Raw genomic sequence first — 14440 nt, forward strand, 5'->3', positions numbered from 1 at the left:
GCAGAGTGGTCCCTGCAGCCCCAGCAGGTCCTGGAGGGTGAGGAACAGCTGTCATGATCTCTACAGCACCTCTCTACAGCGGGGTGCACAACTGGACCAGCACAGAGCGGATTCGCATGTGTGGCCTCAACGAGGAGAGGTGAGGTGCGTGGGTGGCGGGCAGGGGAAAGGAGGCACGAGAAAGCCACTTGGGGATCTGGAGAGGCTGTGGGAAGGGAGCTGGTGCTGACTCAACCCTTTTTTACTGGCGTCTAAAATGGCCCGAAGTGCAAATGAGCCACAGGGAGGAACTGGATGTATTGGAGATGTTGGCATTCCAGGAGGGTCCCCACATCCCCTCCTCCTGCAAGGAGTGTGCTGGAGGTCTCAGCAGAGGATCTGTTGCCCAGGTGTGATTACGTTACCTCCACAGCTTTGATGCTGACAAGGCCAAGTTGTCTGCATGTGTTACTGGCTTCTCTAGACCTGTGCTCCCAATGGCCAACGAAGGGAAGGAGCTTGAACTAAAAGCTTTTGGTGACACAGGAGGGTTTGTGCCAACCAGATGATCAGATGGGAGGGTTGTGACTTGCCACCAAACAGGAGATTAGGGAGGATTAGTGGCTGGGAGGTAGGATCGATCAAGCCAAGCTCTGTCCCTTTGCATTGCCTGTTCATTCACATGGCTCGAGGTCTTATTCTCAGAACCAACTAGTTTGTGGCTTCCTTAAGGCCACCACGTCTGTTCCATGCATTTGCCAAAGCCAGGGAAGTTTTATGTGCACAGAGGCAGTGTGTGGCTGTCATTACTGGCCGCGAGTGCCGGGGGTTTTGGCCGTCCCTCGAGGCCGGTGCAGCAGCGGTGGGCAGGGATGAGCCCCAGGTCTTGCTCGGGCAGAGCTGATCTGCCGCCCGCAGCACCGCCGGGCGCCCTGTCCCGCAGATAAGGGCTGCAATGGCGATACCCGCCGAGCCTCTCGGCGCTGCCCCGAGCTTACAATAGGCGTCAAATTTTGAGATGTCTGGGCAGGCCGGGGGCTGCGCCCGGGCGCTCTCCTGTCCCTGATCCTCATCTCATTCCTTGGGCCCGGTCTGTGCGGGGCGGCATCGCGCACTGCCCCGGGAGGAGCCGCGGCAGGGCCGGGCGGAGACCACGCACCGCCCTCAGGGCTGCTCCGGGGCAGCCGAGGGGAGCTGGGCAGGGGGGTCCCGCCGGCTCTGCGGGTAGCGGCGGGCGAGCTTCGGACCGGGAAGCGCCGCGAATCGCCGGGAGCGCCGGGAGCGCCGTGCCCGGGCGGGCCCCGCGGGGCCGCGCCGGCCCCGCTCCGCTCCGGCCCCGCGGCGACGCCGGGACCCTCGCCCGCTCCGGCCTCTCGTCCCGTTCACCCCCGCCGCCAGATGAGGCGGCTTGGCCCCGGCCGCCATCCCCGCCCCGCCGCCTGTGACAGCCGGGCCGGGGAGCCCCTGGAGGGACCGACCGGGCTGTCATTGACCCGAAGGTCGGTGGGGATGGCACGGAAAACAGCCCCAAGCAGGGTCCCAGCAGCAGGGGTACAGAGCAGCGTCCTGGGGCTGAGCATACGGAGCAGCTTCCTGGCGCTGGGGGAACAGAGCAGCGTCCTGCTGCAGGAGGTACAGAGGACGTTCCTGGCACTGGGGGTACAAAGCAGAGTCCTGGGGCTGAGGCAGCCCAGAATGAGGTCCTGATGCTAGGGGTATGTAACAGGGCCCCAGCACTGTGGGTACGGAGTCCAAAGACAAATCGTGTGCCCACAGCTCTGTGTCTGTGACTGCTGTGAAAGCCCAGGACACAGGAAGCAAATCCGTCTGAAATTATGTCATCAACAGAATCCAGACTTGATCTGTTTTGTGCTTGTACTAGCAGCTTGTCCCAAGCAAAACAGCGGGGAAGTGCTGTCCAATGAATACCATTGGGGAAGAAGTGTCCCAAAGAGGTCACAGTCCTTGTCCTGTCCAGGCTTTCCACTGAGGAATCACATTCCAGAGATGAAGGGTCCAGACATGCTGGCCAGCAAGACATGGCACATCGGGATGGCTGTGGACTTCTGCTGCTCCTGTCCAGGCCTCCTGAGCCCAGAGAGCTTTGGCATCAGAGGGAGATCCCCACTGGCTGCTAGGCTGTGGGACAGGGAGGAAACAGAAGGAATGGAAATGAGGAGGTGCCTGTTAGGGAAAAGACAAGCAGGATGAGACTCAGGGGAGGATGGAAAGGTGTGGTGGGACAGAATGGCAAATGAAGGGGACAGGAACAGGTGTGTGGCACCAGGCTGTGACACTGGGGAAGGCTGGGCTGGCCCATGATGAGGCTGGATGGCCGTGGGTAAGGAAGGTGTACAGCTGCTCCACTGTCCCACATGGGGACAGGGAGGGGTGGGATTCTGGGAGGGTATTTTGGGGTTTCATAATGCTGTGTCTTCTTCTTCACCTAGGAGAGCCCCCATTTCTGATGAGGAGTCAAAAACGAGCAGCTCCCAGCACTTGGGGTCTCAAGAGTTTTGTGTCAGCAGCAGCCTTTCAGAGGTGAGTTCTTTGCTTGCGCAGATGAGTCCAAGAAGGCCATTCCTTGATGGAATAGGCCAGGCAGGAGCATTTTCCCTAATGGATTCATCGACTCCTTTTTGAGAGACATGCAGTGAGGCAAAGCCATGCTCTCCTTTGGGCAGAGTTTTTTGCTGCTTTTGCCTCTGTGTCCGGGTTGGGCAGATCCTTTGCGCTTCCCTGGGTGCCACTTGCATAGCTCCCAGGAACACTTTCTCCCTTCCTGCTGCAGGTGGAGCTCACAGCAGTCAGCGGTGGTGACAGCAGTGCCCAGGGGCTGGATGCTGATGGCAAGGTGGAGGAAAAGCTTGGACCCAAACTGGAGGAGCAGCCACCCGATCCCAACCCAAACCTGGAGTGTGTGGGAAAGACTGTGACAGACGACACCCTGAGCCCTCTGGCAGGTCAGGGGGATGGCAGAGGGCAGGAGCCAGCGACCCCCAGAGCTGTGGAGCAGGAGAGCAGTGATGCTGATGCTGCCTGGACACCAGCAGATCCTCCCAGCAACAAGCAGGCTGATGCTGCCCCAGCCTGCTCCGTGGCTCCAGAGAATGAGCTTGCTGGGAACGAGAAAACTCCCTCAAGCACTGCAGCACAAGGGCCAGGCGTGCTGGCAGAAGGGACGCTATCTGTGGTTGTCTCCAGCTGCAACACCTCTGCCTCCAGTCCCGCCACCTTCACATTGAACAGGGTTTGCTTTCCCCCCTCTCAGGCCCCTGCTATGCAAAAGCTGCCCCTGTCCTTCCAGGCTGGGGCTGTGCTGAGCCCAAGCCAGTCTCTGGTGTACATCCCCCCTCCCAGCTGCGGGCAGCCACTCAGCGTGGCCACGCTCCCAGCCACTCTGGGGGTCTCCTCCACACTCACCTTCCCCATCCTGCCTTCCTACCTGCACGAGCGTTGCCTACCAGGCATTATCGCTTCCCCAGAGCTGCGTTCCTACCCCTACACCTTCTCTGTCACCAGGCCCTTGGCTTCGGATGCCAAAGTGGTGTCTGTGGAGGTGAATCAGCTGAGCTGCCCCCCACCTTCAGGCGGAAGTAGTGCCCAGGCTGCTGCTGAGACCTCTCCCCTGTCCAGCACCGGCCTGGCCCTGCCCTCCAGCCAGGCTCTGCCGGCAGCACCAGCACCAGGCGGGAGCACCGCTCCCTCCTCTGGCACGGCTGTGCAGGCCAGAGCCCCGGCAGCTCCCGAGCCACATGCACCGGGAGCTGCCACTTCCCTGTCTCCTCTGAAGTCCCCTCCCCAGCTAGAGCGTGAGATGGTCTCATCCCCGGAGTGCAGTGAGATGCCTCTCGATCTCTCCTCCAAGTCCAACCGCCAGAAACTGCCTCCACCCAGCCAGCGCAAGACCCCTCCCATGCCCATCCTCACCCCCGTGCACACCAGCGGCAAAGCGCTGCTCACCACCGTCCTCTCCAAGTCCCAGCGCGCGGCACAGGCCACGGGCAGCAGCGTCACCTCGTGCCTCGGCACCACCCCACCCTTGGTCATCTTTCCTGAGTTCCTGCGCAACGGCGAGCAGGGCTCCTGGGTGAAGAACACCACGCTCATCAGCACCATTCCCGGCACTTACGTTGGTGTCGCCAACCCAGTGCCGGCCTCTCTGCTGCTCAGCAAGGATGTCGGCGTGAGCCTCGGCAGGGACCCACGCCACCTGCCCAAGCAGGAGCCCATCTCCATCATAGACCAGGGCGAGCCCCGCAGTGCCGGCATTCCCTGTGGGAAGAAAGCCAACCAGGTTGGCACGGAAGGACACCAGGATCCTGCCAGGAGACTTCTTCATGGTAGAGTTGCTCCAGGAGCTCCTTTGTGTCAGTCCAAGGACATCGCCACCTGGAATCCTGTCCAGGGAAGCATGTACCCACGATGCCCCGTCAATGGAAAACCTTCCAATCCTCAGCTTCTGCCTCTGGGCTGGTCTCCGTACCATCAAACCCCGCTGCTTTCCATCGGCATCTCCACAGCAGGACAGCTGCCCCTGAACCAGAGCAGCCCCTGCAAGACAGCCGGGGCAGGCAAGCTGCCAGCATTCCCGAGCGTGCAGCCTGCTGAGCCCAGCGCGGCCGCCCAGAGCGTGCCGGAGGGTGAACAAGATGCTGTGGCCAAGAGCAAGAGCTGCCGGGCCTTGCCCAAGCCCTGCGAGGAGCCGACCAACCCAGCACCACCAGAGGCAGGTCCAGCTTTCCATACCAGCACTTTGGATGGGAAAGGGGGTAAGGGGAAGCTGGACAACACTCTGAAGAGTCAGGAGTGCACTCAGCCAGAGGCTGACTCCGGTCAGGAGAGCAACGCACAGACTGAGGCTCCCCAGGAGAGCTGTAGCCTCAAACAGCCAGATGCAAAACCCAAAAACCAAGTGTTAGCGGCGTATTTGTCACATGACCTGCCAACGGCTGGGCAGCAGGGCCTGCAGATGGTGCCAGAGGTGCCCACAGATGGCCAGCACAAGGAGCTGGGCTGCAAGGGCTCCCAGGAGCCACCGGCCACGGAGTCGTGTGTGCAGCAGGTGGATCTGTGCAGGGTGAAGAAGGAACGAGTGGAGTGTGATGTGTCCTTTCCCTCGGTGACCTGCCTGCGTGCTGGGGCGGCTCCCCAGGCCTTTGCTGAGGCTAAGCTCAAAGGAACGGGGCAAATCAAGCAGGAGGGTGGCACACGCTGCAAGGCCAAACGGCAGCATGATGGGGACACCAGGCAGAGCCACAAGAGACTGAAGTGCCAAGGCCAGAACAGTGATGAGTCCCCAAGCAAGTCGCGAAGCCGGAGCGTGCATGGCCGGAAGGTGCATGGGATGGGCTGGGACTGCTGGGTCAGGGCAAAGGTGGGGCTGGGGGACAGGAGGGAGCTCTCATGGGGGGCAGTTGAGGGCACAGGGCTTTCTACCTGTGCTCCTGGGCACTGCCTGGCTGTGGGGGAATGTACCTGTGCTGCAGGTTGTCCAGGGCAGAAATGTATCTGGATTGTCAAAAAAGCTGGAGGGCGCCAGCGTAATCAGTGGAGACAGAGTTTTGTGCTGCTCCAGCTCAGTCAGGGGGAAGCTCCAGCTTCAGCCCATGTCCTCCTTTCACAGTGGCAAAAACACCACGACAATCCACGTGAGCTTGGCAAGCAGGAAGGCCGGGAAGGCCGAGGCAGCTCGGGTGCCATCACGGATCACAACAGCCTCGGGGTAAAGCGCAAGCGTAGGAGGCCAGCGAAGACGGAGTGCCCATCTCCGGCTCACCGTGGAGATAGCCACGAGGAAGGTACTCTTGGGAATGGCAGTGGGTTCCTGCGGGATCAGGCTGCCCTGGGGGCCAAACTGCTGTTCTCCTGAAGCCAAATGGCCTCTGGAGCTGGGTTGAGATCCAAAATAGAGCTGCAGCATGATCAGACTCCCAGAATGGGGAAGCTTGGGAGAAACCTTAAAGCTCATCTTTTTCCACCCTGCTGCCATGGGCAGGGGCACCTTTCACTAGACCAAGTTGCTCCTGGTCGAGCCTGGCCTTAGATGTTTCCAGAGATGGCACATCCCCCACCTCTCTGGAGAACCTGTTGCCAGTGTTTTAGGACCCTCATTTTCAAAAAGTTCTTTCCTGTGACCAATCTAAACCAACCTCTGTTGGTTTAAAGCCTTGGGCCATCACAGCAGCCCCTGCTATGGTGACACTGCATTGCCCTTCCCACATCACAGGCCTATGATCTGTTTTCTCACGGCTTGGTTTTCCTCACAGGTTACTTGGAGAAGAAGCCGAAGAACAACTTCCGGGATTTCATTCCGGTGGTGCTGAGCAGCCGGACGCGCAGTCAGTCAGGTGAGTTGGTGCCCAGGCTCCTGGTTGGACTGTGAGCATTCTCTTTTCATGTCGCCTTGTCTGTGCATTTTGTCCTGCTTTGAGACTTTGCCTTGTGGATCCTCTTGGCTTTTTTGTCAGCTAGAAATCCCACTTTTTTGCAGGAAGCATTGCTGGCTCTTCTTCTGGTGTGACAGGAGAGTGTGATGTGAGTGGTCCGGAGATTTTACCATTGCTGGAGGAGGATCAGGAAGAGGAGGAGGAGGAAGAGGAAGAGGAGGAGGAGGAGGAGGAGGAGGAGGAGACATCCTTGAAACATCGCAAGCTGCGCAAATCCCACAGGACATCCCGCTGCCACAACCGCAGGGACAGGGACAGGTCTGTGTCTGAGAGGAGCAGCTGTCACACGAGGAGGACCCGGGAGCTGCCCTGGAGAGCAGAATCACCCAGGCAGGTGTGGGAGCCCAACGAGGAGGAGGAGGAGGAGGAGGAGGATGGCCACATCAAAAGGAAGAAAAGGAGACGGCAGAAAAGTCGGAAATACCAGACAGGGGAATACCTGACTGAGCGGGAGGAGGAGCAAGTGGGATATCCCCACCGGAGGCGGAAATCCAAAGCAGGTACAAGCTGGGAAGGGGGTTCGGGTACTAAACTGGGGACTAGCATGGGAAATTTTTGTTTTGTTTTGTGTGGAATTTTTGGGGGGATTTGGTTTTCATTATTTTTTGGTAATGATGAAACTCCCTCAGTGTTAATGACTTGGTGGCTGTAGCATGGGCTGCTTCACTTGACTAGCTCTTCTTTCAAAAACATTTACAGTAAATTCTAGAGCAGTCAACAGCAATTTATGTGGCTAATTAGACACTGATCTTACCTTTGGATTAAGACAGAGGGCGTGGGAAACTGAGAATGAGATGAGGTAGCACAGTGGAATATTTCTGGACAAGCAGGGTCCCTCGGAGCCATGCTCAGCTATCTGTGCTAACACAGGGGGATGTGGAGCCATCCTGATCCAACTAGGCTGCTCTTGGCTTTGTCTTGCTCTGTGAGCGTCACTTGCAGACTTGCACCAGGAAGCACAAGGGTGAGAGGATTAGCAAGGGTGCAGTCATGGGGGATCCCCCTCTGTGGTTTGTAGGCATGAGGAGGAACACACTGTGCCTGTCTGTGTCCACCTCTGCTCTGCCACTGCTCCTGCACCTTCCTCTGCCACTGCCAGACCCTGTGTGAAACCCAAACCCACGATGAGCACATCCCTGAGGGCAGCAGTCTGCCATCCCCTCTCCCTGTGCAGGGACAGTCGAGGCTGTGGGTGCTGTCCAGCTGTGCTCGGTGTGTGCTGGTGCCTGGCTGTGGCTTGTAGTCCAGAGTCACACAGGTGACAGCGGGGGGAAAGCTGTCATGGGCAGCACTTGTGCCAGCCTTCTGCACACTGTGCTCTTGGAGGGCATGAAGTGGCCATGGCCCTGTTGCCTTCTGGCGCACTGGAGCTCAGACTGATACTCCTCACTCAGGTGCTGCTGAGATGCTGTGGGGAGCAGAGGTGGTTGCTGTTCTCCCAGCAGCTGGTATCTGCTCCAGCACAGCGTTACACTATCCTGTGCTGTCTGAGAGCCTCTGTCACATCAGGAACAAAGTTTCGAGTTGGCTTCCTGGTGTGTTGGCAACTCAGGCACTCTTGGGATGCCTCCTGTTCAGAATGGGAGCCTGGAAGGAGCTTTCAGGAGGGTTTGCCCCCAGCTTTACCACATATGTTATGAGTTTCTGTCTGTCTGTCCAGCTTCCCTCAGAGGCTGGACCTGCTGTAGTTTGTATTCAGAAGTTGTGGCCTGGAGCCACCTCCAGTGGCAGTAGAGTTCTGAAGTTCTCTCCCTGCAGTGCAAAGTCCTTTCCTCTGTCTCTTTTTAACTGATCTCTTACTCATTTAATGGAGTGCCTGTAAGTCTCATGCTGCAGGAGTGGGTGAGCAGGATTCCTCCATTCAGTGAAGACAAGGCTGGATTTCCCTTGAGGAATCCTGGTGCTTCTTAACTGGATGCATGTTAATGAAAACTTAAATGTGCTCCTTAACTTCAGGGGAAGATGTGAGAGGGCAAAACAGGTCTGTTATGTTTAGGCAGCAAGCACTGAGTGTTCACAGACAGCTCCTGCTTGTCCTGCCCCTCTAAGACATATCCCAATGAATCCTGCTCCCATCTTTCCCTGGGTGTCTGATGTACATGCTGAGTTCATCCCAGATGGGAGAATCTGTGCATTCTCTCTGCTTCTCCTTCCTGCAGTGCCCCTGTCGTGGGGCTGGATTTAGAATAATGGAACCCCAGAAAGGTTTGGATTGGAAGAGACCTTAAAGCTCATCCAGTTCCACCCCTGCCGTGGGCAGGGACACCTTTCACTATCCTAGGGTGCTCTAAGCCTGTCCAGCCTGGCCTTGGACACTTCCAGGGATGGTGCAGCCACAACTTCTCTGATTTCTGTGCAGCTCTCAGAGACGGGCAGTTTGTCTTGCCTGGTGGCAGAGGTCTGGGTGACCTTCAGTGTGGTAACTGCACACTGAAGCTCCACACTTGTTCACATTTCTCCTTTAGATTGCAGGCACCGGAAGCAGAAGGAGTCTGGGAAGAGCAAAGGCACAGAGCTGCAGCTGAGGAGCAGGCTATCCCCATCCCCCCGGAAATCTCAAGGACACACGGACTTTCGGAATGGCTTCTTCCTGGAGCACTCCGACACCTCTCCTGTCCAAGAAGAGCTAGAGAAACCGTCAGGAAAACGCAAATGTAAAACCAAACACCTGGCAGGGATCTGTGACGAGGGGAAGGTATGGCTTGAACAGATGAGGGGAACATGTGAGGGGAGAAGGGGACTCCCATGAGTCATAGCCACATGTGCCAAGGAGTTGTATTCCTTTCTTTCCCAGGGGAAAGGCTGCTGCAACCAGCCCAAAATGTGCTCTCCGAAGAAGCCCCAGGACTTGTGGACACTTTGTAAGTCCCATCGGGCCAGCCCAGGGAGTTCTCCTGAGCCGCCCCCAGCCCAGAACGTTCCCCCCGGAGCTCGGCGGCTGATTGTGAACAAGAACGCAGGGGAGACGCTCCTGCAGCGAGCGGCTCGCCTGGGCTACAAGGTGAGTTCTGTGCCCTCCTGCGTGTGCCCCTGCTGCCCCGCCCAGGCTGGTTGTCACAGCCGTGCTCTTGCTGTGCAGGACGTGGTGCTGTACTGCCTGCAGAAGAAGAGCAGTGACGTGAACCACCATGACAACGCGGGGTACACGGCCCTGCACGAGGCCTGTGCACGCGGCTGGATCGACATCCTGCACATCCTGCTCCAGCACGGCGCCAACGTCAACTGCAGCGCCCAGGACGGCACCAGGTGAGTCAGCACAGCGTGGGGCAGGGTGGGGCAGGGAGCAGAGTGGGTTCTTCAGGTTGGTCATCACTAAGTTGATGTTAACCCAAACCAGAGCATTTCCTTAGCGAACTCCCAGTCCCTTTCTGCCCTTGCAGGCCTATCCATGATGCAGTAGCGAATGACAACCTAGAAACCATGTGGCTTCTCCTTTCCTATGGTGCTGATCCCACTCTGGCCACATACTCTGGGCAGACAGCAGTGAAGTTGGCCACCAGCGATGTGATGAAGCGCTTCCTCTGTGGTAGGTGCCAGGCCTGGGGTCACGGTGTTCCAGACCTTCCCCTCTGGCAGCATACAGGGCCAAAGCTGGGTGTGAAAGGGCCTGAGCAGAAAATTACTTAGTCTTTAGTTCTGTCCTGTCATACAAGCGTGTTTTCACAACCCAAACTTTAATTATAGAATTGTATGTGTTTCCTGTATAAGATAAAAGTCACTTTTCAGTGTGCAAGGAGGTTTGTGTACATGCCAAGATGAGTGTTGTGGCTTCTCCACAACAGCAAGGAAGGGACAGCCAGAGGTGGCTCCCAGACAGAGACAAGACAGAAAATCCCCAGTGTTGAAAAAACTCTTTTCCCACTGCTGTGTGAGCTCCTCTAGGGTCAACTCCTCACACAGGTTTTGGGGATGGTGGTTTGGAGCTCAGGACTGTTCTACAAATCTTTCTTTCCAAGCCACTTCACACTGTCTGTTTTTTCCCTTTTCAGCTCCCATTTCCTTGCTGGGGGCCTGGGGTGATGCCCACTCCTGAGCAGCGACACCCTTCCTGCAGCTGTGGTACAGCTTTTGCCGTAATGCCCAAGTGGGAAAAGCAGCAGGGGTGAAGCAGCTCCCCCTGGATCTGTGGTTGTGCACACCAGGATGATGCTTCAAGCCATTAACTGTCTGGATTTTCTCTCTCTAGATTACCTGTCAGATCTGCAGGGCCGCAGTGACGGAGACCCTCGGACAGCCTGGGATTTCTATAGCAGCTCCGTGCTCGGTGAGTGCGGCGCGGGCTGGGTCGGTGGCAGCAGAGCAGGAGGTGATGCTGTGGAAAACACGTCATTTCCTCGGGTTTGGCCACATCCCTCTCTACTCATGCTTTGGGTAGAGACCTTGCTGTGGTGATACATGCTGGGAGTTGCAACATGGAGGGATTTCTTTGGGTGCGGGACTGGGCTGCAGGTGCTGCTGCTGATTCCTGAGGGTCTTTGGTTGTCGATCCCAAGCGTGTCATTCTTGAGCAGTTCTTGTTGCTCCCCTGCTAACTGGTCACCAAGGAAGGTGAAGGACATACTCATTCCTTCAAGGTGTAGAAGTCTTGAACTTCCAGGTTCCCAGAGCTGCCCATCCCTCTCCCCTGCTTTGGAGGGGAAATGTTCATCCAGGGGAGGTCCTGTTCTTACAAAACCAGGCATTTTTCTCAGTGAAGGGCTGACTGCTGCCTTTACTGTCACTTCTTCAAAACTGTGATTACAATGGAAGACATTCTGGATCTGGCATGGGCCTGTGGCAGACTGGAGTCCCTCCAGCCTCTTCCAAGTTCAGTGCTCCTGAGCCCTCCATAAGGACTTGGAGCATTTACACTGGCAGGCTGAGAGGCTGCTTGTTGATTGTAGTTGTTCACCTCCATAACTTCCAACATCCTTCTAGAAACAAAAACAAATCTGATACATTCAGGAGGGTGTTCTTGGAAGAGGACTTGTCCTTGGAGGACCCTGATGTCTTTCCATTCCAGAACAGGAGAAATTCTTCACTCCTGAGAGCACTGTTTGTAGGGCTGCTGCACCTCAGCCCTGCCAAGGGAACAGTTCAAACCTCAGCCTCCTTCTTCAGAATTTCTCACTCTCAAAGCTGCCTTTACAAAGAAAAATGGCTGTCCTTTGTGATATTTTTAAAGATACTACCCCTTTTGATTCATCACTGATTTCATGCTGCCCCATCCATGGGGCATTCCCAGTGTTACCTTTGGGAGGCTGCCTGGCAAGGCAGGAGCTAACCCAGCTGGGAAGTGATCCCTTACCCTGCCAGGTGTGTTTCCAGCAGGCACAGGAAGGGACCCTCCTCCCCATCCTCCTGGGATCAGTTTACAGCAGCCACAGCTGTGGTGCCAGCCCCACGTCACCTTTGCTGTGCCAGGCACTGCTGCTGGACGCTGCCAGAGCCGCAGAAAAACCAGGATGCCCAAGCCTGAGACATGGGCTGGTTTCTTTACAGCCTGTTTACTGTGTGTCCTGCAATGTCCCTTTCTATCTCAGGAACCTCAGCAGTCACCTTGGGTCACCTGGAACAGTACTTCCCAGCCCGGGGCAGGGAAGTACCTCATTCTGCTCTGGAATAATGGAGCTGTTCTCAATCATCACAGGCAGCAAACAACTCTCCTCCTCCCGTGGATCAGTCCTTTGAAATCTCCCTTTCCATCAGCTCCACCAGCTGAAGCACTGTATGTCCCTCAGGATACAGGAGAAATCCCAAGACCTGCTTGAGCTGTTCCTATTCTTTGAGGCAGGAATGCTGTCCACATTTTCCTTGAGGTCTGCAACTCTCTGGGGGCAGAAGGATAATGAAGGAAGCCAGGGTGTGGGATCTCTGAGGTGTGGAAAAGTCATCAGTGTCCTGTGCTTGGTGCTGCTGGAGCTCCAGACACAAAGTCCCAGTCTGGGGTTTGTCTCCACTTGGGACAGGCATTGTTGTGCCTGATTGTCTCCCTCCGTGGTACAGAATGTTCCTGTCCTCGTCCCAGCCTTTGCACGGGCAGACGGACAGGACTGAGCTTTCAGGACAGACAGTGAGCCCTATTTTGGCCACATTAAATGCATTTAATTATTTTTTTTCTGAGTTGCTCAGGATATCTGAGGTTTTTCAGTGAAGGCATCTGAGTTTTGCCAGCAGCAACATTGGATCAATAATCACGTCACTTATTTTTGTCCTGTTCTATAGCAAGTTTGGACGATTTCAGCACCCTGTTTCTTAGGGAATATTTTCCCTTGGCAGTACTAGGAAATAAATGTTTTTCCCCAAAACCCTGCTTGAGCCAGTGTCCCCTGTCATCTGCTGTTTTCCTCAGTTGGAATCCCACTCGTGCTGGGTGAGCAGCTGGGTGTGTGAAGCTTCCTTGTGCAGCACACCAGAAGATTTTCTTTTTTCTCAACCTTTTCTCTTGTGCGTGGGGTTGAACTTTTGCATGATTGGTTTATTTGCTTAGGGACACATTGGGTCTCGCTGCTTTCTGTAGAATCTAAACTCTCTTATCTGGAAGTTTTTGGAGGTCTCCTGTATTATCTCAGTGGGACAACACTACTCTGCGAACTTAAGACTATTCATACCTCTTCATAATAAAATCCAGGCAGCAAGCTTCTTTTCAACAGCTTTTCAGATTGGTGAATAGGGAAATTATCTGTTTTTAAATTATTTTGGATCCAGCCTGCTGTTCTCCATCCCCTCTGGACACAGATCCTGCTGGAGCTCAGATGCCTCCTGGTACACCCAGGCAAATTCTCTAAGTCATAGAATCATGTACTGGTTTGAGTTGGCAGAACCTTAAAGACCATCTTATTCCACTCTTCTACCATGAACAGGGACACTTTCCACTATCCCAGGTTGCTCCAAGCCCCATCCAACCTGGCCTTGGACACTTCCAGGGATGGGGCAGCCACAGCTTCTCTGAGCCCTGTGCCAGGGCCTCACCACTCTCACAGGGAAGAACTTCTGTATATCCACCTTAAATTTCCCTTCATGCTTGTTGCTTGGTTGGATTGGTCTCTGGTGGCACAGCCTTGCTGTCCTCACTGAGATGGGTGCTGACTGCCCTGGATCACCTGCCAGAGGTTCTGAAGGAGAGGGAGGGATCTGGGGGGAGAAGCTCTTGAGGAGCAGAGTGCTTGCTGTGGCTTCCTTGGTAGGGCCTGTGCAGGCAAAGCCTCTCTACATCCACCTCCCTTCTCGCTGTTCCAGGCTGAGGATATCTGTGCTGGCATGGGACAGGGGCCAAGGTCATTTTGGAGAGAGTCTGGGGTCTACACGTGGGGTGGCTGATGGTGCAGACTGTGCCCTGTCCCACCTGTGGGACCAGAGCACACCTGAGCTTCCTGCCATGACTCAGGATGTTCTCCCCACCTCACCTGGCCAGTGAGCAATCTCTCCATGCAGAGCAGCCAGCACTTGCTCCGTGTTCCTCTGGGACGAGGGGCTGCAGGGGAGCAGGAGGGGTGCAGTCCTCACATGGCTGTGGGAATGTTGTGGGAAGGTGCCTGTGGGGTTGTGGCAGTGGCCAGGGAGTACCAGCATGGGCTGGTGTGTGACTGAGCAGTGCCAACCTTTGTCCTGTTGCAGAGGGGAAGGACAGCATCGGCTGTGACTTGCTGCTCAACCCTCCAGGGAGCTCAGACCAGGAGGAAGAGGAGCAAGAAGCAGATAACTTCATGTTTGAGTTCTCAGACAAGCCACTGCTTCCCAGCTACAACCTCCAAGTGTCTGTCTCCCGGGGGTGAGTGCCTTTCCCTGAGCACTGAGCAGGACCACGGGGGGCTGCAGCCCTGGCATGGGCAGCAGCACGTTGATTGTTCCAGTGGGGTTAATAGCTGCTCGTGGATCTCAGATGTTTTTTTTCATAGAATCATCACAGAATCCCAGAATGGTTTGGGTTGGGAAGGACCTTACAGCTCATCCCATTCCACTCCCCTGCCATGGACAGGGACACCTTCCATTAGACCAGGGTGCTCCAAGCCTCGTCCAAGCTGGCCTTGGAC

General features: G+C 56.1%; 1 protein-coding gene across 5 annotated transcripts in view; it reads left to right on the forward strand.

Moving 5' to 3' along the window:
- The window catches only part of BCORL1 (BCL6 corepressor like 1), a 23651-nt gene continuing 9211 nt past the window's right edge, over nt 1-14440 (forward strand). For 4 of the 5 annotated variants that reach the window (XR_005954080.1, XR_005954079.1, XR_005954078.1 and 1 more), the window contains exons 1-12: nt 1-139; nt 2430-2520; nt 2771-5317; nt 5606-5780; nt 6249-6329; nt 6473-6928; nt 8894-9123; nt 9199-9429; nt 9508-9674; nt 9809-9954; nt 10615-10692; nt 14025-14178. Coding sequence is in view for 2 of the 5 variants with exons in the window: in XM_041424223.1 (XP_041280157.1) it covers nt 54-139; nt 2430-2520; nt 2771-5317; nt 5606-5780; nt 6249-6329; nt 6473-6928; nt 8894-9123; nt 9199-9429; nt 9508-9674; nt 9809-9954; nt 10615-10692; nt 14025-14178 (4442 nt within the window). In the remaining 3 variants the exon portion in view is untranslated. The remainder of the gene's footprint in view (nt 140-2429; nt 2521-2770; nt 5318-5605; nt 5781-6248; nt 6330-6472; nt 6929-8893; nt 9124-9198; nt 9430-9507; nt 9675-9808; nt 9955-10614; nt 10693-14024; nt 14179-14440) is intronic. The other variant, XM_041424224.1, reaches the window with a different exon arrangement.

Source organism: Onychostruthus taczanowskii, unplaced genomic scaffold (assembly GCF_017590055.1).
Source record: "Onychostruthus taczanowskii isolate IOZ18803 unplaced genomic scaffold, ASM1759005v1 scaffold81, whole genome shotgun sequence".
Lineage (NCBI taxonomy): Eukaryota > Metazoa > Chordata > Aves > Passeriformes > Passeridae > Onychostruthus > Onychostruthus taczanowskii.